Source organism: Trichogramma pretiosum, unplaced genomic scaffold, assembly GCF_000599845.2.
Source record: "Trichogramma pretiosum strain Unisexual culture from Peru unplaced genomic scaffold, Tpre_2.0 scaffold38, whole genome shotgun sequence".
Lineage (NCBI taxonomy): Eukaryota > Metazoa > Arthropoda > Insecta > Hymenoptera > Trichogrammatidae > Trichogramma > Trichogramma pretiosum.
This window is the reverse complement of record NW_019641677.1, coordinates 1,216,887-1,242,643: the sequence shown is the minus strand read 5'-3', so window position 1 is coordinate 1,242,643 and position 25,757 is coordinate 1,216,887. Positions and strand designations below refer to the sequence as shown.

Genomic DNA, 25,757 nt, shown 5'->3' with positions numbered 1-25,757 from the left:
ATCACTACTCTCAATTCATTTTTTGCTAACTTAATTTTTAGCTCTTTATGCAACCGTCAGAACAGATTTTTTTTCACGTCTTATTTAGAGCTGCGAATAAGCGAGCGTATAACACTTAATTTTTGATAAACCACCATTTTATACCGAAAAAGCCCCAGAGAAAACACTTTTATCAATTTAATTTAAACCAATAAATTGTTTCTACATTTCTTCAAAATTTGTAAAAGTCCACGTAATTTTTTTTTTCTTAGTACTTTTATCAGACGTCTATTAAAAGTACTTAAAATTAACGAATAATTTTTACAGTAGAATTACTACATGCCTAACAAGTGAGACCAAAAAATCCTGAGACGTAAATTGCGAAAGAGCAGTGATGCACAAATTTCAAGCTCACATGATAACGCATCTAACCACAATATCCAAAAGCTTCGGTGAAAAGTTCATGAAAAAAATTTTCAGATCTGATAGCGTGCCACGAGTTGCATCAAACAAACGCTGATCGCGCGCAAGTTGTCTCCCGCGAGTTTGTCGCGTCCGCGGAAATCCACAGGTCGCTGTGGCGATGGAAAAAAATCTGTGATTCAACGATCGCAGAACGAAGACGCATCCTTGTCGCGAACTCGAGCGTCCATCACTGGCAGCTAGGAAAAGCCATTGCTGTCTGTAAATAATTTTTGGGGATAATTTCCGTGATGATAATTTTTAGTTTTACCGATTGACAATTTTAAGATAAAAACGTTGATACAGATGTAAGTTCAATTTTTTTTTCGTACAATTTTCATTACGCTTTGGCATTATAATTTTTTCTCGAATTTTTTAATCCCATCACGACGAACCATTGAATTAAGATTTTAATTAAAATTCAGCAATCTTCGGAGAACTTTCCTCGTGCACTTCTATATCGATACATTTTTTTTTTTTTCCATAATTTCATAAATTTTCACGACACTGCGCGAACATTCAAACGTACACCGTGCGGATTCGACCTTACACGCAGAAAAAAAGAACGTAGGAACGGGAGAGAAAAAATGAGTGGAAACGATAATTCATCCCAGTGGGAGAGGCGAAAAAAAAAACATTAGGTCCGCAATAATTTTTCATTAGCGCACACAGAGCGAGGAAAAGTAGCGGTAACGGCGCGCGCAAACATACATAGTACGTATATGTATATGGCAACAGCAGCAGCAGCAGCAGCAGCAGCAGCAACAAAAAGCCACAAAGTTCAAAATTACGTCGACGAGATACTTAACAAGGTTATATATAACGACGCGCGACCGCGACCGGCTACGTACAGTGCGCGTATAGCGCAACCGGCCAACATTTTTGCTCCGAACCCGGCGCGCGCACTGCACACACGTCGTTGCGGACATTTCGCGTATGTTCGCCGGCAAATTATATTTTCCGCGAAAATATTCGGACGCGCGAATTCGCGTGAATTGATGATGAAAAAAGGATGCTCGCACCCGAGCTTTTGACCGCGCGCAGTCGATTTTGCCGCTTTTGGTAGAGTAATTATCGCGAGGATTATATAGTCGATGCGTTAAACTAAAGTTTCGAAAACTACGTCACAAAGGAAATGCACTACGTGTGTAAACGCGGTTGGGCCGAGGCTGCGGCATACGATATCATCGAGCCAATGAGCGCAACATTGATTCAGTAATTCAGTAATTTCGAATATGTGTGCGCAGATATGAAGTATACTTTTGTATACTTATTTTGCATGCATTCTTTACTGCAAAACGTTCCCATGGCCGAATTGCCTTCATACATCGTTGGTCTAAACTTTTCAATACTTACGACGGCGAATTCAAATTGGATATAAATTTCCTGATGTCTAGAAGGGTCGATAAAATTGTCCAAAAAAAGCTAGAATTCGTTCGGCATTTCCAAGTGATCTTGAATTACTTAAATTCAAAAAGGATCAATAAATAGATCTTGAACAGCTGCGAGATTTTTTTGATAAATTGACTAAATAAGTATAAAGGTTGTCCCCAATAATTGTATTTTTTTTTTTATATATTGACCATATGGTATGTAAGAAATATGGAACGTATATACCGTCTATACATCTATTGAATATATTTTTATTCATTACAATACCTTCACATACGACTTTTAGTTGAGCGAAACAAGTTTACACATTTTCTAGTGCTCTGTTGCATATACATTTGTTAAAACTTTGACTTTAACTGAAATCAGGATCTACAGTTTATATATTTACATTATAAATGTCACATGGTTGATTATAGACTAAAATCAATAATTACATAAAAGCTAATTAATCGTTTTTTAAATTATAGCTTGGCAAAGTTATCTATTATTTATACAGTACAACATTCAAATTAAGACTCGTTATTTTTCATCATAGCATCGCTGCCATAGCCCTTTTGGCCTTTAAAAAACTTTTTTCGAAATACATTATTTAATTCAAAGTGGTTTTGATCGTCGTGATCAGTTATTATGTGGTTAGTCAAGTTATCATTTGTTGCACAAACTTCTGGAAGCTCTGCTCTGAAAATACTTCCTGACTCGTATTGCATTCATAGTCTTTCTGTCCTTCGTGAACCATTCCTCGATGATTTGGCAAATGCTGATAGGTTCCAGACTCTTTTTGGCTTCCATGGATTCTTTTTTGATGAATTGACAAAGACATATTTCTCGTAAACGTCTTTTTGCACACATCGCACTCGTAGGCCCTTCGTCCTTCGTGAACTGTTCGCTCGTGTCTCATCAAATTGACCTTCTGCGTAAACGTTTTTTGACACACGTTGCAAACGTAGTCTTTTCGTCCTTGGTGAACTGTTTTTTTGTGTTCCACCATGTTGCTCCGACCAGAAAACGTTTTCCGACAAACGTCGCACTCGTAATCTCTTCGTCCTTCGTGAACTGTTCTATGGTGCACTATCAAGTGGATCTTCTGCGTAAATTTTCGCTGGCACACATCGCACTCGTAGTCTTTTTGTCCCTCATGAACTGTTTTTTGGTGTTTCCTCAAATTGCTCAATTGAGTAAACGCTTTTTGACACACGTTGCAAACGTAGTCTTTTTTTCCATCATGAACTGTTTTTTGGTGTTTCTTCAAATTGAAAGATTGAGTAAACGCTTTTTGACACACGTTGCATTCAAAGTCTTTTCGTCCTTCATGAATTGATTTTTGGTGTCTTATTAAGATAATCCTCTGCGAAAATTTTTCCTGGCATACATTGCAAACGTAGTCTTTTTGTCCCTCATGAACTGTTTTTTGGTGATTCCTCAAATTGCTCGAGCGAGAAAAAATTTTTTGGCACACGTCGCATTCGTAGTCTCTTCGTCGTTCATGAACCGATCTTTGGTGTTCCTTCAATATGTACAAACATGTATACGCTTTGTGGCACACGTTGCAAACGTAGTCTTTTTGTCCTTTGTGATCTAATTTTTTGTGTTTCACCATGTTGCTCCGATCAGAAAATGTTTTTTGACACACATTGCATACGTAGTCTTTTCGTCCTTCGTGAATTGATTTTTTGTGTTTCGCCATATCGCTCTGAACAGAAAATGTTTTTTGAAACACATCGTTTTCATAGTCCCTTCGTTTTCTGTGAACAGATTTATGATGGTTTGGTAAGTTCTTTTTCGATGCAAACGTTTGTTGGTAGACATCAAAAACGTTGTATTTTCGCTCTTTGTGAACAGTTTTATAATGTCTCGCTAAATTTCCCCAAGAAACGAATATTTCTTGACACTCGTCGCATAGGTAGTGACCTCGTCTCTCATGAACTGTTTTTTTCTCTTCGTGAACAGTTTTCTCATGGTGTGCTACATCGAATGCTCTTGCTAATGTCTTTTTGCTCACATCACTTATATAATTGTTTCGATCTTGGCCAACTGATTTTATTTGTGTACCCGGATGACCATCTCTTTCAAATTTTTCTGGTCGCAAGTCGCAAGTATAGTCATTATCTTCGATAATATCCATTATTTTTATTCTTTAATTGCTATTGATTATTTCTAAAACTTTGACCTTCGCAGCTAAAGATTCCAAAAAAAGCAAAGGCAAAATTACTTATTTTAAATGTACTTCACTCAACTGACTTTGAATATCTGATTCAGAAATATCATACTCATATTTTCGTTTGTGAGTAGTGTGTGTTTATTTATATTGAAAGTCAGAATCAATCGAATTTACAATTGTAGCGCTTGCTAAATACAATATTAGTGTCACAGATTACATTATGTGTCTTTGCTACGGACAAATAAATTAAAACTGATTTGAATCTTACAAGCTCAGTAATAAAATATTTGAAATCTATAGTTGCTAGGCCAAGCTATCATCGAATCTGTCAAAGAGCTAGTTTAACCTGTTTATGTTATAATGACCAAGGAGAGTACGTATCTAATGAATGTAATTTCGACTTTTGAGGTAGGTAGTTTGAACAATTTTATTCAACGAAGGAAATAAAACAAGGCAAAGGCCTAATGATAAAAAGAATACAAAAAAAGCCAAGATGATTTTGTAGAATCAGACTGCGATTCATTAGGACAGTTTTTGATCGATGCTCGTGTGCAGGTATAAGATGCCTCGCGATCTCACAGTGCAGCTCGGCTTTTCCTACATCGCGAGACATTTTTGCTATGAACATTTATAAAAGCGTCGGTTTGTTATAAAGCTGATAATCGTCGCATGATTTTTCAGAATCACCACAGCCGGTTGAGTTTGTACTCATCCGCGTAAAAAAATTCAATACGTCCAAGACCAAGTTTGGCCAACTCGACGAGCTAAGCACAAATTTGGCCAAAGTTTAGCGCGTTAAATTTTTTTACGTGAAAAGCAATCTTGAATCGAGTGGAATAAAAGGAAAGAGTAAGATTGTTTAAAAAAAATAGAGGAATCTTAAAAGTAACATTTGAGATTTAAGAAATATATATTTTATAAATATATTGTTATTTATTAGAAATACATTTATACATAAATTTTAGTTGCGTGAAACTAATTTACAAATTACGAGTGCACTATAAATAAATTAAAAATCTTACTTATACTGGCATCTTGCGCCATAGTTTATATATTTAAATTATATAAATGTCACGTAATCGATTCTAGATCAATATTTATATATCAAATAATTCATCGTTTTTAAATGTTGCATTAAAATTGTCAAAGTTAATCATTGTTCATATGATACAAAAATCAAAATATGACTCGTTGCTTTTTTACATAACATCGCTGCCATAACCTTTATGACCTTTACAAAACTTTTTTCGAAATACATTATGTAATTCGAAGTGGTTTTGTTCGTCGTGATCAGTTACTTTGTGGTTAGACAAGCTATTTATTGCCGTACATACTTCTGGAACATATCTTATTTGTTCATCTTGAACTATGTTTTCAAGTTTCTTCACGTTGCTCTGCTCTGAAAATACTTCCTGACTCGTGTTGCATTCATAGTTTTTCTGTCCTTCGTGAACCATTCCTTGATGATTTGGCAAATTCTGATAGGTTCCAGACTCTTTTTGGCTTCCATGGATTCTATTTTGATGAATTGACAAAGACATACCTGTCGTAAACATTTTTTGACCCACGTCGTATTCGTAGTTTTTCTTTTCTTTGTGAATTACTCTGAAATGACGTTTCAATTCCTGTTTTGACCCAAAATTTTTTTTGCACACGTCGCAAACGTAGTCCTTTTGTCCTTTGTGAACTATTTTCTCGTGTCTTATCAAGTTGACCTTCTGCGTAAATTTTCCCTGGCATACATTGCAAACGTAGTCTTTTCGTCCTACGTGAACTGTTTTTTTGTGTTTCACCATGTTGCTCGATTGAGTAAACGCTTTTTGACACACGTTGCAAACGTAGTCTTTTTTTCCATCATGAACTGTTTTTTGGTGTTTCCTCAAATTGCCAGATTGAGTAAACGCTTTTTGACACACATTGCAAACGTAGTCATTTTGTCCTTGGTGAACTTTTCTTTTGTGTTTCACCATGTTGCTCCGATCACAAAACGTTTTTCGGCACACGTCACACTCGTAGTCCATTCGTTCTTCGTGAATTAATCTTTGGTGTGTCTTTAATATATACAAACGTGAAAATGCCTTTTGACACACGTTGCATTCAAAGTCTTTTCGTCCTTCATGAATTGATTGTTGGTGTCTTATTAAGACGATCTTCTGCGTAAATTTTTGCTGGCATACATTGCAAATGTAGTCTTTTTGTCCCTCATGAACTGTTTTTTGATGATTTCTCAAATTGCTCGAACAAGAATAAAGTTTTTGGCACACTTCGCATTCGTAGTCTCTGCGTCGTTCATGAACCGATTTTTGGTGTTCCTTCAATACGTACAAACGTGTAAACGCTGCGTGGCACACGTCACAAACGTAGTCCTTTCTCTTTTCGTGAACAGTTTTATAATGTTTGACTAAATTTTGCCTAGAAATAAATATTCCTTGACATACGTCACATACGTAGTCTTTTTTTTCTATGTGAACGATTTTGTTCAGATGTGTTACTGGTGCTCTCGTCAATGTTTTTTTGCTCACATGAAGTAGATAATTTCTTTGTCTTTGGTGAACTGATTTAAATTGTTTAGCCGAATGATCTTCTTTTTCGAATGTTTGTCCCAAGTCGCAATCATAATCATTATCATTGATCTTATCCATTATTGTTGTTCTTCGATGACATCTCTTGAATATTTTACAACGTTTACCTTCATAACTAAGATTCCAAGAAATTTTGTGCACGTTGGGTTAAAAGTCAAAATTACTTATTTGAAACGTATTTCTCTCGACTAACTTTAAATAACTGATTCAAAAATATCATACTTATGTTTTCGTTTGTAAGAAGTATCTGTATTTGTTTATATGGAAAGTCAGAATCAATCGAATAGACAATTGCGTCTTTTACTGATGGCTATTAGTATATATAAGGGTCAAAATAATACTTTTTTAAATTTTCGTTCGCACGTATGATATCGCAAGAACTGATCCAGATCTAGCATACCTCAGTTAAGACAAACTTAAGGGTGTATTTCATTTGTCTCTTCATTCCGTATCACTTTTTTTTTTTACATGTGAGTGAGCATAATTTAACCAATAAATTAAAAATTTTTCTCAAAATTTTCTTTGTAAAGCACTAAAAGGAATGAAAATGAACATTTGCTGTATCTAGTGGCCCAAGTTTAGTGCGTTGAAGTTTTCATTACGCAAGAAGCGATCTTGAATTGCATGCAATAAGAAGATAAGAATTAGAAAAAATTATATAATAATTAAGAGGAGTAAAAAAAATCACGTGGAATGTTCATGAATATATTTTATGATTATATTTTAATCCTTTTCATTACAATATATTTGTACATGCGTTTCAGTTGCGCTAGACAAGTTTTCACTTCTTTTGATGCCCTACTGCGTAATTGTTTTGACTCATACTTAAATCTGCGGCATATTTACATCATGAATGTCACGTAGCCAAAAAAAATATGAACATTTCAACGAATTCATCGTATTTAAATGTTGCATTACAATTGTGAAAGTTAATTATTCTTCATAGAATAAGACAATCAAATTAAGGCTCGTTGCTTTTTAATAAAACATCACTGCCATAGCCCTTTTGGCCTTTACAAAACTTTTTTCGAAATACATTATGTAATTCGAAGTGGTTTTGTTCGTCGTCATCAGTTATTATGTGGTTAGTCAAATCGTATTTTGACGTACATACTTCTGGCAAATATTTTATCTGTTCAACTTGAACTAATTTTTGGTGTTCCTTCACGTTGCTTTGCTCTGAAAATACTTCCTGACTCGCGTTGCATTCATAGCCTTTTTGTCCTTCGTGAACTATTTTGCGAGTATCTGGCAAATGCCGATTGCTTGCAGATTCTTTTTGGCTTCCATGAACTCTTTTTTGATGAACTGACAAGGACATCCTTTTCGTGAACGTTTTCTTGCAAACGTCGCACTCGTAATCTCTTAGTCCTTCGTGAACTGTTCTACGGTGCACTGTCAAGTTGATCTTCTGCGTAAATTTTCGCTGGCACACATCGCACTCGTAGTCTTTTTGTCCCTCATGAATTGTTTTTTGGTGTTTCCTCAAATTGCTCAATTTAGTAAACGCTTTTTGACACACGTTGCAAACGTGGTCTTTTCGTCCTTCGTGAACTATTTTTTTGTGTTTCACCATGTTGCTCCGTTAAGAAAATGTTTTTTGACACACATTGCAAACGTAGTCTTTTTGTCCTTGGTGAACTTTTCTTTTGTGTTTCACCATGTTGTTCCGATCACAAAACGTTATTCGGCACACGTGACACTCGTAGTCCATTCGTTCTTCGTGAATTAATCTTTGGTGTCTCTTTAATATATAAAAACGTGAAAATGCCTTTTGACACACGTTGCATTCAAAGTCTTTTCGTCCTTCATGAATTGATTTTTGGTGTCTTATTAAGATAATCCTCTGCGAAAATTTTTCCTGGCATACGTTGCAAAGGTAGTCTTTTTGTCCCTCATGAACTGTTTTTTGGTGATTCCTCAAATTGCTCGAGCGAGAAAAAATTTTGTGGCACACGTCGCATTCGTAGTCTCTTCGTCGTTCATGAACCGATCTTTGGTGTTCCTTCAATACGTACAAACATGTATACGCTTTGTGGCACACGTTGCAAACGTAGTCTTTTTGTCCTTTGTGAACTAATTTTTTGTGTTTCACCATGTTGCTCCGATCAGAAAATGTTTTTTGACACACATCGCATACGTAGTCTTTTCGTCCTTCGTGAATTGATTTTTTGTGTTTCGCCATATCGCTCTGAACAGAAAATGTTTTTTGAAACACATCGTTTTCATAGTCCCTTCGTTTTCTGTGAACAGATTTATGATGGTTTGGTGAGCTCTTTTTCGTTGCAAACGTTTTTTGGTAGACATCAAAAACGTTGTATTTTCGCTCTTTGTGAACAGTTTTATAATGTCTCGCTAAATTTACCCAAGAAACGAATATTTCTTGACACTCGTCGCATAGGTAGTGACCTCGTCTTTCATGAACGGTTTTTTTCTCTCCGTGAACAGTTTTCTCATGGTGTGCTACATCGAATGCTCTTGCAAATGTCTTTTTGCTCACATCGCTTAAATAATTGTTTCGATCTTGGCCAACTGATTTCATTTGTGTACCCGGATGATCATCTCTTTCAAATTTTTGTGGTCGCAAGTCGCAAGTATAGTCATTATCTTCGATAATATCCATTATTTTTATTCTTTAATTGCTATTGAATATTTCTACAACTTTGACCTTCGCAGCTAAAGATTCCAAAAAAATCAAAGGCAAAATTACTTATTTTAAATGTACTTCACTCAACTGACTTTGAATATCTGATTCAGAAATATCATACTCATATTTTCGTTTGTGAGTAGTGTTTGTGTTTATTTATATTGAAAGTCAGAATCAATCGAATTTACAATTGTACCGCTTGCTAAATACAATATTAGTGTCACAGACTACATTATGTGTCTTTGCTACGGACAAATAAATTAAAACTGATTTGAATTTCACGAGTTCAATAATAAAATATTTGAAATCTATTGTTGCTAGGCCAAGCTATCATCGAATCTGTCAAACAGCTAGTTTAAGCTGTTTTATAATGACCAAGGAGAGTACGTATTTAATGAATGTAATTTCGACTTTTGAGGTAGGTAGTTTGAACAATTTTATTCAACGAAGGAAATAAAACAAGGCAAAGGCCTAATGATAAAAAGAATACAAAAAAAGCCAAGATGATTTTGTAGAATCAGACTGCGATTCATTAGGACAGTTTTTGATCGATGCTCGTGTGCAGGTATAAGATGCCTCGCGATCTCACAGTGCAGCTCGGCTTTTCCTACATCACGAGATATTTTTGCTATGAACATTTATAAAAGCGTCGGTTTGTTATAAAGCTGATAATCGTCGCATGATTTTTCAGAATCACCACAGCCGGTTGAGTTTGTACTAATCCGCGTAAAAAAATTCAATACGTCCAAGACCAAGTTTGGCCAACTCGACGAGCTAAGCACAAATTTGGCCAAAGTTTAGCGCGTTAAATTTTTTTACGTGAAAAGCAATCTTGAATCGAGTGGAATAAAAGGAAAGAATAAGATTGTTTAAAAAAAATAGAGGAATATTAAAAGTAACATTTAAGATTTAAGAAATATATATTTTATAAATATGTTGTTATTTATTAGAAATACATTTATACATAAATTTTAGTTGCGTGAAACTAATTTACAAATTACGAGTGCACTATAAATAAGTTAAAAATCTTACTTATACTGGCATCTTGCGCCATAGTTTATATATTTAAATTATATAAATGGCACGTAGTCGTTTCTAGATCAATATTTATATATCAAATAATTCATCGTTTTTAAATGTTGCATTAAAATTGTCAAAGTTAACTATATTATTCTATGATACAAAAATCAAATTAAGACTCGTTGCTTTTTAACATAACATCGCTGCGATAACCTTTTTGGCCTTTACAAAACTTTTTTCGAAATACATTATGTAATTCGAAGTAATTTTGTTCGTTGTCATCAGTTATTTTGTGGTTAATCAAGTTATCTTTTTCCGTACATACATCTAAAACATATTTTATTTGTTCTTCATGAACTATTTTTTCATGTTCCTCCACGTTGCTCTGCTCTGGAAATACTTCCTGACTCGTGTTGCATTCATAGCCTTTTTGTCCTTCGCGAACCATTTCTCGATGATCTACCAAATGCTGATAGGTTCCAGACTCTTTTTGGCTTCCATGGATTCTTTTTTGATGAATTGACAAAGACATATTTCTCGTAAACGTCTTTTTGCACACATCGCACTCGTAGGCCCTTCGTCCTTCGTGAACTGTTCGCTCGTGTCTCATCAAATTGACCTTCTGCGTAAACGCTTTTTGACACACATTGCAAACGTAGTCTTTTCGCCCCTCATGAACTGATTTTTTGTGTTTCACCATATCGCTCTGAACAGAAAAGTTTTTTTGACACACGTTGCAAACGTAGTCTTTTCGTCCTTCGTGAACTATTTTTTTGTGTTTCACCATGTTGCTCCGACCAGAAAACGTTTTCCGACACACGTCACACTCGTAGTCCCTTCGTCCTTCGTGAACTTTTCTTTTGTGTTTCACCATGTTGCTCCGATCACAAAACGTTTTTCGGCACACGTCACACTCGTAGTCCATTCGTTCTTCGTGAATTAATCTTTGGTGTCTCTTTAATATATACAAACGAGAAAATGCCTTTTGACACACGTTGCAAACGTAGTCTTTTCGTCCTTCATGAACTATTTTTTTGTGTTTCACCATGTTGCTCCGATAAGAAAATGTTTTTTGACACGCGTTACAAACGTAGTCTTTTCGCCCCTCATGAACTGATTTTTTGTGTTTCACCATATCGCTCTGAACAGAAAAGTTTTTTTGACACACGTTGCAAACGTAGTCTTTTCGTCCTTCGTGAACTATTTTTTTGTGTTTCACCATGTTGCTCCGATAAGAAAATGTTTTTTGACACACGTTGCAAACGTAGTCTTTTCGTCCTTGGTGAACTGTTTTTTTGTGTTCCACCATGTTGCTCCGACCAGAAAACGTTTTCCGACACACGTCACACTCGTAGTCCCTTCGTCCTTCGTGAACTATTTTTTTGTGTTTCACCATGTTGCTTCGAAAAGAAAATGTTTTTTGACACACATTGCATTCGAAGTCTTTTCGTCCTTCATGAATTAATTTTTGGTGTCTTATTAAGGCGATTTTCTGCGTAAATTTTCGCTGGCCCACATCGCACTCGTAGTCTTTATGTCCCTCATGAACTGTTTTATGGTGTCTCCTCAAATTGCTCGATTTACTAAACGCTTTTTGACACACGTCGCATACGTAATCTTTTCGTCCTTCATGAACTGATCTTTGGTGCTCCTCCAAACAGCCCAAACGTGTAAACGCTTTGCGGCACACGTCACAAACATAGTCTTTTCTCTTTTCGTGAACAGTTTTGTTAAGATGTGTTGCATCTGATGCTCTGATGCTCGCAAATGTTTTTTTGCTCACATTGCCCAAATAATTTTTTCGTCTTTGGTGAACTGTTTTTATTTGTGTAACCGAACGATCTTCTCTTTCGAATGTTTTTGGTCCCAAGGTGAAATCATAGTCATTTTCTTTGATTATGTCCATTTTTGTTGTTCCTCAAACTCTATTAAATATTTTACTACGTTAACTTACACAATTGAAAATTCCAAAAATTTCGTGACTGTGCGATTAAAAGTCAAAATTACTTATTCGAAATGTACCTCTCTCCACTGACTGTAAATAACTGATTCAAAAATATGATACTTCTGTGTTTGTTTACAACGAAAGATAGAATCAATCGAATTGACAATTTTGTTGTATGTCGTCGACGGCTATTAGTATACATAGACAAATAAATTAAAATCAATGTGAATCTTATCGTAGATTCCTCTTGACTTTGAGTTGTATGCAGATTTATAGAATCATGAGTAATCACTTTTTCCATTTTCTGCAATCTTTCATCAATATTATAGTAAAAGTTTTATAATTTTACAAAAATATAGACTTGTTACATCACTCAAGATCTGATGCAAATCCAGCAGATTTCAGATAAAACAAACGCCAAGGGTGGATTTTGTTTGCCTTTTCATAACGTATGCTACAACTGAGTGAATATGATTCAACCAATAAATAGATTATTTTTATTGTAAAGCGCTAAAAAGAATTAAACTTTTAGGAAAACAGTTTCTTGGGATACTTTTAATTTTTTATATTTTATAGCGCATTTTACGATTTTTAAGAGTAGCTCGAATTAAGTCGTTCTAGTTACTACCAATTGCATATCAAGATGTCTGACATTCTCGAAATAAATTAGTAATTAAACCAAAAATACTATTCGTTAGAAAAATGCTACAGATTGTGAATAACTGTCGAGTCGGCAGCTATTTGTTTTATTATCATTGAGCTTTATTGGACTTATACATCAATCAAACCGTTCAATTCCTTCATCGAGATTACATTTCGACCCACAAGCACGAGCAAGTAGATTCGCAGCGTCGGGAAAATATTTTAGAGACCTAGAGAAACTTTTGCACATTAGCCTGTGTCAGAAGTGAAAAGTTCTCCTTTCTGAACATCGACGCGCCACGCCGAGTATTTAACGTTCAAACATTTGTCCGAGCTCGCCTGTATATACGTATATAATGGACGCAATTCATTGAAACTTCTCATTTTTATACACGCGCAGTTTTACGCTTCTCGTACCTCGCTGGACTGCAAGCACATTTGGGCTGTTTTTTTTCAACCGGTCCGAAAGCTTCCTTTCATCCTTTGCTTTCGGTGCAATTCAAAATAAAGCCAACACTCGTTTCACCTCGTCTCTCAATCCTATACCTTTTTTTTCGTCTGTGCTTCGTCAATCGCGTTTTTCTCACTTTGAACGCATTTCTCTTTCCCGCTGCGCGCTATCCTCTCTATCTCTCGCTCTCTTTTAGTTGTTGTCACGGACCCGAGAATTAATCAAAAGAATCGATCGAAGTAAAAGGTATGCGCGATACCATTTATCTTCGTTCGGTTCGACTATCCCACTAAACCGAACTGCTCAATTTGTACACAAAACAAGAAGCTGTAGCTTTAAACACACGGAGAGCACACAATAATTTCTTTGTTCCAGGGATCGCTCATGAAAATAATCATTAACTCTTCTTTTACTTATTTTCTGCATATAAAGGGTGTGGTATCAAATAGCTGATGAAGTATAAAAAAAATTGTAAAAAAATTATTTGAAAAAAAATTATTTATTAACAATAAACTTTTTTAGGTCATAAAGTTTGACGTGATATAACCCATACACAGTGTATACTAGGACAAATCATAAGCTCAATTCATGAAGTGTTCAATAATTTATAATTTCTTTGTAATAAGATACAATTCAAAGAAAATGGCTAATTGTTTATCACGCCGGACATCATGGTATAATTTCTCCAATAATAAATGATAAGTTTAGAGTGTCTCTGTTGACATAAATTTTCTCAAACTTTCATTTCACGATTTGTACATATGATTACATGTATAAGTTACCTAGTTCGATGTGTAACATCATTACAGAACAATTAGTCGTTGATCAAGTTCCGAGTGATAAACATGGACTTCAGTGATGTATATAACTCTGATGTCAGGTAATTTTTGTTTCGTGAGAATGAAATTTAAAAAAAAATGGCATAATACTTTATATTATTGGGAATATTGCAGAGTGAAGGAGGAACCAAATGATGTTTCCCCAATTGAAAATGAAGATTATATGATAATTGACAATGCATGCGATGCTAAAAACGACGCATTCTCGAGTTTTTGTCGAGAAAATTTAGTAAGTGTTGATGTGAGACTGTTTAGTCAATATTTTTAACAAGTATTTTTACTTATATCAATTACAGATTCATGAGCTTCGAGAATATGATGAAAATTCTGGACCTAAAAACGATTTGGAAATAGAATTCGAATGTAAGGACGAGAAGCTCGACATTAACTTATTAGTAGTCAAAAAGATCGAGGACGATTATCCAGATCATTTGCAACATATCAAAAAAAGGTGCGATTATCAGACTTCAAAGAAAATTAAAGAAGAAATTGTCGACGAAGTAAAAGAGGAATTTAATTTGGACGGTGCACTCAGTGATGCATTAAATGCAAAGAAAAAAACATTTGCTCAAAAAAGTCTATGCGAAACCCAAAATGATAAAGTACGCAATCGTACCAAATATCCATGTAATATATGCGGTAAAAAATTTACACGAAAAGGTAGTCTTAAGGTCCACATCGATTCAGTTCATAGTGACCTCAAGCATATGTGTGTGACATGTGGAAAGACATTCACACAAAAAGGTACTCTCAAAATTCACATCGATGGGATTCATAATGATATGGCACCAACTTGCGAAGTATGCGGGAAGAAATTCTTAACTGAAGCTGTACTCAAGATCCATATCGATGGAGTACATAATGGTGTTAAACATGCGTGTGGTGTATGTGGAAAAACATTCACACAAAAAGGAGATCTCAAGAGGCATATCGAGGGACATAATGGTGTTAAACATACATGTGTTACGTGTGGAAAGTCATTCATACAAAAAAAAAATCTCAAAATGCACATCGATGCGATGCATAATGGTATGGCACCTACTTGCGAAATGTGCGGAAAGAAATTTCAAACGAAGGCTAAACTCAAGATTCACATCGATTCAGTACATAATGGTGTTAAACATGCGTGTGGTGTATGTGGAAAGACATTCGCCCAAAAAGGAGATCTCAAAATTCACATCGATGCAATTCATAATGGTATTAAACATGAGTGCGTTACATGTGGAAAGACATTCACACAAAAAGGTATACTCAAAATCCACATTGATGCGATGCATAAAGGTACGGGACCTACTTGCGAAGTCTGCGGAAAGAAATTCTCAACAAAGACTAAACTCAAACTCCACATGGATGCAGTGCATAATAAGATAACTCACGCATGTGATACATGTAGCAAAATATTTACGCTGAAAGATAATCTTAAGAAACACATCGATGCTATGCATAAAGGTCAGGCCCCAACATGCGAAGTGTGCGGAAAGACATTCTCACTAAAGGGTAATCTTAAAAGACACATGAATTTGATGCATAATAAGATAACTTACGTTTGTAATACGTGTGGCAAGACATTTTCACAAAAGGATAGTCTTATAATTCACATTAGAACACAGCATGGAGATATTAATCACGTAAGTGTTTAATATGCGGAAAAAAATTTACACATAGGAGATATCTACACATGCACGTCAAATGTATGCACGATGTCAATACCCAAGCACGAGATCAATGCAAAAGATCTTAGAACGAACCTATCAATACCGCGCAAAATGATTAAACATCGAGACAAATGAGTGGTTATAAAACTGTCATAGAGATAGCTCATCACTCACGCATTACCACCCAATAATAAATGTATTAAATGTACATTGAAATTTTGTAAAAAACAATTACTATTATATTTTGGATCACTTCTACGTTTTCCGTCTGACTGCTCAAGAAACGATTAGGTTTTAAATAAATTAATAAACTTTTTACTACCAAAGAAAAACATGATGTTTCATTTCAATCAATTTATCTATAATTTTTATCAATCTGTACAGTTTTGTTAAACATACAAATCATGAAATGAGGATTTTTGCAGAAGATGTATCTTGCATAAAATGTCAAGTTAATTATTCATAATCGCTAGTTTTTTTTAATAATAAATGAAGTATAACGCTGAGCACTTAAACACACACAGACACAGACACACATCTAATCTGTCCTGTATGAATTAATATATGTTATATACTATACTCTGGCCTAAAAAGCAAAAAGCTGCGTCCACCCCTAGTGAGCACCGACTTATATTATATAACGGCGTAATATTGATTATTATTAAAACATCAGCAGCGACGATCTATATGTACTATACGTCCCAAAGAGCAGGTATATACAATGTATGTATACATACATGTATACTCTTTTCTATTTATTACACTATTTATTACACTAGTGGCAACCGACTGAATGTTAAATAACAAAATAGCATATTATATCAGTGTAATATTTGTTTCAGCCTTATGAAATTAATGCTTCAATGAGTATCACAATAAATCTATATTTCAATGAGTTTTTTGTGCATGAGTTATCGCAGTTAGAGTAAAACATCAAAAATTAGCAATATCGAATGTATACGAAAATAGTTATTTATGTAACAAGTGCCCAAAAGGCGGTTTTGGGCACGAGTGTGCGGAAAAAAACACGAGTGCTGGCTATGCCGGCACGAGTGGGTGATTTTTCCGCACACTGTGCGCAAAAAGCTGGGCACGTGTTGCATACAAAATTTTATGCAATAATAGGCGAATAATACGTTCATTTAAATGAGGCATTTTACCGCACACCCGAGTCCAAAATGGGGCATTTTACCGCACACAGAGGTCCAAAAACGCTTTTTGCGCACTAAAAAATGTGCGAAAAAAGACATTTTATGCAATAGTATGACGAAAAACGTCTTTTTTCGCACATTTTTTAGTGCGCAAAAAGCGTTTTTGGACACTCGTGTGCGGTAAAATGTCTCATTTTGGACACGGGTGTGCGGTAAAACGTCTCATTTAAATGAAAGTACTTTTCGTCTACTATTGCATAAAATTTTGTATGCAACACGTGCCCAGCTTTTTGCGCACAGTGTGCGGAAAAAAACACCCACTCGTGCCCAAAAACGCCTTTTGGGTACTTGTTACATAAATAACTAGTATTCAGTATCATCACTGTCAGCTCACGGAATTTTTATTTTGTTTTACGCGCACAACATAATGAGTTTAAAATCTACTTGGTAGACTGTGACACGACCGATGTATAGACGAACGATTACATGTACCCTAGACAGAGGCTCAGTTTAATCGTTTGCTCCGCAACATAATGTCGCAGTTGTGGACGATTGAAACATCCATTACAGTAAAGAATTTTTGAATTAAAGAATAAATTTTATGTTGATGAAGAATTAGTACTTCATTTGTCAGGCTATAAGAATTGTTGAAAAATAAATTAGGTTCCTACAGAGGTGCAAACCGAATTTTGATCGTGCGTTTTATTTCTACTTACAGTACGCTCCAATTTTTATTCGCTGCCCAGTTAAGACCGTTGATTTTTGAAAAATCGGAAAATTAAAATCAAAGCATTATTCGAATAAGATTTTGGAAAGTACTTAGAGGGGTGATATTTTTCATAAATGGTTTTTTCAATAAAAAATTATTGTTACTAACTATCACGTCCCTCTTGGTAGAAATAATCAGTGCCCGTCTGTTTATCAAAATCTTTCAGTAGGCTGCGTTTGATCGAATTAGGTTCACCTATCATTACCCGTCGTTTATATAAAATCCAGTATTCAACTAAACGTCCAAACAAGATTTCAGAAAATTTTTTTAGAGTAGTAATTAGCAGTCGTTTGGTTAAAAATTAAACCCCCAACCACGACAGTGAACGAAGGGGTATTAATAGATGATAGCACGAAGTTCAAATAAGACACAATCATGTTAAAATACTTTTTTTTTCAATTACTTTTTATAAAAGCTTGTACTTGAACATCTATATAAGTTTCTATATTCATTTACAATTGTCAAGAAAAGAATTTGTGCGTTATATTATTTCAATGATGACATACATAATGTGCTATTTTCTGAGGAACTGCAATAAGTTCGAGAAATTTGCATAAGCAAAAAATTATTGTTAATGACTGGATTATCATCTGACGTGAACTTGAATGCAATTGCACATATCTTCGATTATGAGAAAAAAACGTATTTATCATATACGTAATGTTGTAAAAATCGTCCGATGGGTAGTTTTAGAAAATTTTATAAACTGTTTTTCGGTATCAACTTAAATTCGATGGAGGTACACAAAATCTTAATGATTTTTGTGGACGATCATTTGGCGCGTCGAAAAATCTGATTTACGTCCAAATTTTTTCTCGCACTTTCTATCGCAGGGTAATTTTAGCGACCTTTGTGTATTGACTTTTGGTGTCTAAGCAAATTCGATATATTTCCAAATACCTTCTCGCATTTGTCACACGCAAAATCTTTGCGATTTTCGTGTACTGTCTTTTGGTGAAAAAGCAAACATGATTTTCGTCCAAATTTTTTTTCGCATCTGTTACATGCAAAATCTCTACGACCTTCGTGGACTGTCTTTTGGTGCCGAAACAAATCTGCTTTGAGTCCAAATTTCCTCTCGCATTTATCGCATGCGTAATCTTTGCAGCCTTCGTGGATTATCTTTTGATGTGTCTTCAAATTGCTTTGATTCCCATATTTCTTCCCGCATTTGTCACATGCGAAATCTTTCCGACCTTCATGGACTGTCTTTTGATGCCAAAGCAAATAATTTTTGTGTGAAAATTTCTTCTCGCATCTGTCACAAGCATAATCTTTCCGACCTTCGTGTATTTCCCTTTGGTGTCTGAGCAAATTAGATTTCGTTCCGTATTTTTTTTCGCACTTGTCACATGCGTAATCTTTACGGCCCTCATGGACTGTTGTTATGTGCATCAGCAAATGAGATTTTTTTCCAAATTTTCTCTCGCAATCGTCACATACGTAATCTTTGCAGACTTTGAAGGCCAAATCTTTCCGACCTTCGTGTACTGTCTGCAGGTGAAAGAACAAATGTAATTTTTTCCGAAATTTTTCTTCACACTTATCGCATGATATATGTTTGGGACCTTCATGAACCGATTTCATGTGCAAAAACCAATTCCGTTTATTTCCAAATCTCTTGGCGCACTTTTCGCATAAGTAATCTTTGAAAGTGTCGTGGAATATTTTTTTGTGATTCATTAAATTTGATTTATTTTCAAATTTTTTCTCGCACTTGTTGCACGTGAAATCTTTGCGATCTTTGTGTACCAATTTCTGGTGCGTAGTCAAACTCGATTTTTTCTTAAATCTTTTCTCGCAGCTGTCGCATTCAAAATCTTTGTGGACTCTGTGTTCTGATATTTGGTGTCTACTCAAATGACTTCGAAACTCGAATTTTTTTTCGCACTTGTCGCATGCGTAATTTTTCACTTTATTGTGAATTGTGTCTCTGTGTGTTATCATGCTTGATTCTAGTGTAAATGACTCCTGAGAAATATCACAAACGTATTTTCTCTCGTCTGAAACGGCAATGTCGTGTTCACTTAAATTATTTTTCGAGATAATTTCCACAGATTTCTTCTCACTTTTATCCATTTTTGATGTCGAAACTAAACGGCGGGTTCTATTTAGTGCCACTAAAATTAAATAAGTAAAACTTATCTCCTGGTATTATAGCTTATTCAATCAGGAAAAACAACATTAAAACGATGTCAAAATCGTTTTTAATGATACTGTTTACAAATAAGGTACTGATTTATCTGTTCACACATTGTCATAATAATATTTGAATAAGTTTAAATTTCCAACTTGACGACTATGTCTTCGAGTTTCTTTTAGCCTTTTAAACTATAAGTACTCTAAAATAACTCTCCGTAATACTGAATCAGTAGATCCTTGTACAATATACCATGAATTATATAAAATATTCATTGCAACATTTGCCGCCCCTATCCGCAGTTCCCCCATACCATGGCTTGTTTGGTATGATGGTATTATGGTATGATAGCTAAAATAAGAACTGCGATTCTAAATTATAACTCTCTCAATCTCCACCGCTAGATGGCGAGTACCATCATCCTTGAATCTGCGAGTGGTAATGTGAAACTAATCATATATTGGCCTTTGAGTCCTTGTTTTCCGACATCTTTCGACTCTTACGCTGTCGTCGCTTTCAAGATTAAATACGTGTTTCAGCGAGCAAAAAATTTTCAATAAAAAATCCATCTCTCAAGAGCCAAAAAAAAAAAAATTCGTTAACCTTTTCATCCGTAGCAGCAACAACAAAGCGCCCCATGGAACTTTCCCTTTTTTTTTTTTTTTTTTTTTTTAATTAACCGTGTTTTGTGTACGCCGTATTTGGACAGAATTATGAATTCATAACGACTCGGAGAGCACATACGCTCGCGCGCTTGAACCCTTTCTCTCCTAGGAATTTTCTCTTAATTTCGTACTTTTGCAATTTATTTTCTTGCTCGTTCGAAATTGTTTGTCGCGAGCTCGGTCTGTCTCTCTCCTCTCTTTTTTCTTTCTTTTTGTCGCGCTGCTAGTCGACTTTCGCCAGTTTTTCATATGCAGCTAAATAATATCCAGATATGGCTACTGTGGAGCAGCAGAGACGGCTACGGTGGCAGCGCAACACAGCGTTTCAGTCTTGCCTCGCGCGCGCGCGTGATATATTTTCTTGTTGCTGCTCTCGACTGCGATATGGAAATAAAGTAATTAAGGCTAAAACGTAAACAGCATATGTGTGACACCTGCGCGTGTATGAATATACATGTATGCACCACAACACAGACACGTTCGTGCGCATCGCGCACACGCAGGCAAAGGCGCTTAGCTTCGTATGTAACAAGCGCCAAGCGATCCCAACGTGGCGCAATTAAATTCGGCTTACTCTCGCGAGTTTTTTGCTTCTTTTTCCGCACCGCCCTCAGCTCTACGCGTGCGAGTGTGTACCGGGCGTGGAGCATATTTTTGCACGACGAATAACGCTCGTTGTTTCTGAAAGATATAAATATTATAGAAATTCGCGTTATGATCAAGTTCCTTTTTCAGCGTAACACGGACAATTATGAACTCAAGAAAGAAAGGTAACAATGACTAGGATTCTGTAGGCATGGAATTAACATAGAATTGTCTATACTATAAATAACTCATTCTGTTAATCTGCTGTTTATGCTCTGGAATTAGTCCACTCGCAGATGAGAGCGCGCTTGGTGCCTCTCAGCCACCCATCGGTCAAATCGAGAAGTAGATGATTCGGAAGAAAAGTGCGTTTAAATGAGACGTCGTTGGAGTTTGACAAATGTTTTTTGTACCGCCAAGCAACTGTTCCGAAAGCGACTTTACTTTATGAACTTTAATGCTCACGTAGCTTTTTTATCATAGAGGATGCACGAGAGGTCGGGCTAAGCTCAGCGATCTGCAAAGTGTTGTGCATTTAGGGGAATAAGTGTCACTTTAAACTTGGTATAACTGTTGAGAGCCAGGTTGGTAGTATTTATATTAAGAGAGTATACTGTTAAATGCATTTATTGCAATAGAAATGTGATTTTGAAGGAGGAATATAAGTATTTGGAATGATTCATAATTAAATTGAATTATTTAATTAATTTTACTTACATTGTAACTGTATAGGGCTATATCCTTGATAAATCTTGGCTATTGGAGCCACACTCAAGATAACTTGGAGTATTACAATTCATGAAAAAGCACAATTACTTTGCTAGTTTACATGTAGTTTTTATTACTTCTTTGAGGTTCAGTAAAAAGCGTTTGGCAAAGATTTTTGTAATTCACTTTCTCTCGATACCATTGTTTATGTCTATATCAAGCAGAGAGAGGTTACGTTAAGCGGCTTTGAAAATATGCAACTTTGATCATTTTTTTTCTCGTAAACGGCTCATTTTCAAGGGTCACTTATATGTTCATTATTGTTCAGGAGGTCGAAATCTATAAGTAAAAAAATTTTCATTGTTCGGGTAATTGGGATCCCCTTCTGCAGCAAGAAATATCTATCGACTCTGACTTTACCACCCCGCTATAATATACGCGAGCGCGCAAGATCGGATTTCTCATTTGTGTGCGGACTTCCGTGCAACGCACAAATTTCCCTCAAACGCACCGAAAATAAGTGGGAGCTCTCGGACTTTGACGGAGTATATAGCTGGCTTCTTTAGAGAACCAACTGCTAGGCGAAATAAAAATCGTCCGTTGAGTTTGAAAAACATCCTTACTCATATATATGCCGCTGCTTTTCATCGACTCTTCTATATGACTGCCACCTTGGCCACTAGGTGGCCAAAGGACATCGAGCGCGCTCCCGCAAGTCAGTTGATCCCTCCACGGCATAAAGGACTGGCAGATGTACGAATTTACTGATAATACCATTTATGAAATGTATAATTCGTTGTGCACCGAAGTTAAAAGCTCGGCTATTACGACGCGATCGACCAGATTGTCAAAGGAGCTGTCGAAAGAGTAATTTTCGAAATCAAAGTTATAATCCATGATTATATATAATATCGTGATTTGACGTAAAAAATGTTAATGATGTGGTGAGCGGTGTTAGTCCAGCAGAGCTAGTACGTCCGTCGTTGTCGATCAAAACTAATAAACTCTAAAATTTGCTGAAAGAATACGCTGAGAAAAAAAATTCATTGATTCAATGAAAATTGAATTAAATACAATCTATGAAATAATTTCATTGAAATAATCTTTTTTTATTTCATCCAACAAAATATTTAGTTGTTTTTACCAAAATTTCATGAAACTACAGAAAAAAAAGATTATTTCAATGAAATTATTTCATAGATTGTATTTAATTAAATTTTCATTGAATCAATGAATTTTTTTTCTCGGTGTAGTTTTGAAAATCATTAAAAATGGCTCTAACGTAGGCCTACAGAAGCTTCACTCAACAATTACGAATACATGCAGATGTGCGTGAACGAGCATCGAACTTTGGGTATTTTCAAAAACTCGTGGTCTTTGGCCTCTCGCGCGAGGGGGAAAAAAAATATCGACCGCAGCTCGACGAGCTCGAGGCCCGTTTTTTAATATCGTCCGCGAGACTGTCGCGCACCGGTCGCTTATATATATCGTCGGCATGGCAAACACGCCTTATGTACACACAGGCTCGAACGCAAACCCTCGCATCGAGCTCTGGTATACGTATATAGCGAGCGAGGAAGAGGCAAATTGGGCCGGGCTGCGTATGTACGCCGCTCTCTCGGCCTTTCCGAAATGTCACATGCACGAATAGACTCACTTGACAGCGAAAGAGAGAGATAGATAGATAGATAGATATATACACGTACATCGGCCCCTGTGGACGAAACGTTATTAAAATGCAAAGCGACCGAGCCGCGGCCTGGGCGGCTCTGCGATGCGCGCACAGATCAAAAGCTTACACACACACACACACACACATATATATAATACGTACGCGATTGATGTACGCGACGTATCGCAGCTTTTTCATCAGAAACAAATACGTATGTATACGAAATCGCGAGCTTGCAAGCGGTTGTGCATTGTGTACAATTTATCGCGACCAATCGATATCGAGACGATTTTTAGCGACTTTATGATGGGTTCGATGCACGAGCACGCGAGAGAAGGAAAAATAATAGCGCTTAACTTCGTTCGTTTTATCGACGATTTGTAAACGCGCGAGAAAAAAGGAGATGGAGGGAATTTTCCATATCCGCCCATTCGTCCAGCCGGTGAGAGAAAAAAAAAAGATTCGAGTTGGTACAGCCTGCGTGGAAACAATCGAGTGAAAAACGTAAGACAGGAGCTTCCATCGGGATTCGCCAATCCACTCTCGTATGTTTTCCTTTTACGCTGTGTGTAGGTTTAAAAAAATAACCCCGAAATTGGCTCAAACTTAAGTGTGCACAAGGACACGAGTGCTTTTTGTTGCAGGACTCCCAGTTGATTGGTTGATTTTCTTTTAAATATGCATCCTTGTATAAGTCATTGAAGAGGTGATCTAGAAGAGTATTTTTAGTTATCGCGATGTGCTATTGAAAACTGTGTATCTGACGTTTAGTTGATGCAGTGGAATTTTGAAAATTCAGAAAATTAAAATCAAAGCTTTGAGATAAAATTTTGAAATAACAAGAGTACCAAGGATGAGAATTTCAAATGATAGAAAACATTTTTTGGTTTAAAGTAAAAAATACACTGAGAGTAGTAATAAACATTACACAAAATTTCGAACGAAGGTATATTAATAGCTCTTATCACGAGATTCAGGTAACACACAATCACATTGAAGAAATTTTTATTCGAATTTTAGAAAAAATGTACTATTTTCTATACTTATTTACAATTAGAAAGAAAAAATTAACGCTTTTCATTATTTCACTGACATAATACACGCTATTATTCTCTGAGGCAAAGTATATGACTACAACAAGTTCGAGCGTACAAATAATAAATTATTTCAAAAAACTTGATTATCGTCTAACGTGCTGTTTCTTTACTATTATTCATTGCTTTCAAAGATCTAGTATATTTATCGGGGGATCGGTGAATTTGGCATCTTCTTTGCGCCACTCGTTGATCAAGTCCCGCAATGCATTCGCAAGCGCTGTATTTTGGTCTCTGCTCGAATTCGATCGAGTCTCAACAACGTCGCGTTCGCTCGAATCATCTTCGGAGACCCCTTCCTCCTCACTCAACACTTTTTTTGGAAGCTTGTCGAATTTGGGCACATCTTCGAACCACTCTTTGGCCTTGACCCAATATTTCTTTATACCTTTGTCCATTTTAGAGCCTAAATTGAACGATGGATTCTATCTAGTGCCACGAAAAATTAATGAGTAAAATTGATCTTACGATGTTATGGCTTGTTTCATCGGGAAAGAAAACATTCAAACTAATTTGAATCTATACAATAAACATGATCAGTGTCGAGGTACTATGTGAAAATCGTTTACGATTACATTGTTTACAAATAAAGTACCGAGTTATCCGTTTATACATAGTCCGTACAATATTTGTACCAGTTAAAAATTCTAACTTGGCGACGATTTCTTCGAGGTAATTTTTAAGCTCGACAGAACCAAGTACTTCAGAAAAAATTCCCTGTATAATATCGATTCAAAATATCGAGCTTGTAATCAGTTCTTGTGGACTCGACTCATCGTGCGCACAATGAGCAGATATAGATGCACATAATAAATTTTGCAGGTTTATGAAACGGTCAAGAGAGAGAGAGAGAGAGACAAGAGAGTCCCATGCATACAAAATCAATATAGCCTCTCTCTCTCTTGGACGCGCGCTCAATCATAATAAACGTCACCCGCAAGCACAATCAGGTCATTTAATGCCAACTTGCGCGGCGTCGGGGGCACTCTTGGAAATGCTTGGCGCGCGTCATGCCCCCGTGGCGGCGTCGAGGAGATTGATCGTCCACGAATGCCGAGGCTTGTTCACTTCTCGTCCACTTGTGTTTATATATATACGCACATATGTGCAGGAGGTGCCACTCGTTTGTGGCCTCATAATAGCCGCTTCGTGTACTTCTGCATGAAGTGCCTCTACCCCTCTGCGAGCCGCCTCATGCACA

General features: G+C 36.1%; 4 protein-coding genes across 6 annotated transcripts in view; 1 reads left to right on the top strand and 3 right to left on the bottom strand.

The window, feature by feature from the left end:
• Positions 1–2,062: 2,062 nt before the first annotated feature.
• Positions 2,063–12,264, bottom strand: LOC111694053 (zinc finger protein OZF-like). Of its 3 annotated transcripts, none has more exons than XM_023460738.1 (2): positions 11,482–12,264; positions 2,063–2,753 (listed from the first exon to the last, which is right to left on the bottom strand). In XM_023460738.1, the coding sequence occupies exons 1-2, from the start codon at positions 12,144–12,146 to the stop codon at positions 2,471–2,473; spliced, it is 948 nt and encodes a 315-aa protein (XP_023316506.1). In that variant the 5' UTR covers positions 12,147–12,264; the 3' UTR covers positions 2,063–2,470. The 3 variants fall into 3 exon arrangements, with proteins under 3 accessions (XP_023316506.1, XP_023316505.1, XP_023316504.1); XM_023460737.1 differs by lacking the exon at positions 11,482–12,264 and adding an exon at positions 3,414–4,103 and having other exon boundaries at positions 2,063–3,239; XM_023460736.1 differs by lacking the exon at positions 11,482–12,264 and having other exon boundaries at positions 2,063–4,103.
• LOC111694055 (zinc finger protein 585B-like) lies at positions 7,325–8,163 on the bottom strand. The gene has a single exon (XM_023460740.1). The coding sequence runs from the start codon at positions 8,147–8,149 to the stop codon at positions 7,535–7,537; it is 615 nt and encodes a 204-aa protein (XP_023316508.1). The 5' UTR covers positions 8,150–8,163; the 3' UTR covers positions 7,325–7,534.
• LOC111694054 (zinc finger protein 525-like) lies at positions 10,209–11,434 on the bottom strand. Its single transcript, XM_023460739.1, has one exon. It carries the CDS (start codon positions 11,373–11,375, stop codon positions 10,413–10,415), a length of 963 nt encoding a protein of 320 aa, XP_023316507.1. The 5' UTR covers positions 11,376–11,434; the 3' UTR covers positions 10,209–10,412.
• A 1,783-nt stretch (positions 12,265–14,047) lies between the features above and the next one.
• LOC111694056 (gastrula zinc finger protein XlCGF57.1-like) overlaps positions 14,048–25,757 on the top strand; it is a 38,587-nt gene continuing 26,877 nt past the window's right edge. Inside the window, exon 1 of the mRNA XM_023460742.1 lies at positions 14,048–14,158. Within this exon, the coding sequence (XP_023316510.1) occupies positions 14,124–14,158 (35 nt within the window). The 5' untranslated portion in view covers positions 14,048–14,123. The remainder of the gene's footprint in view (positions 14,159–25,757) is intronic.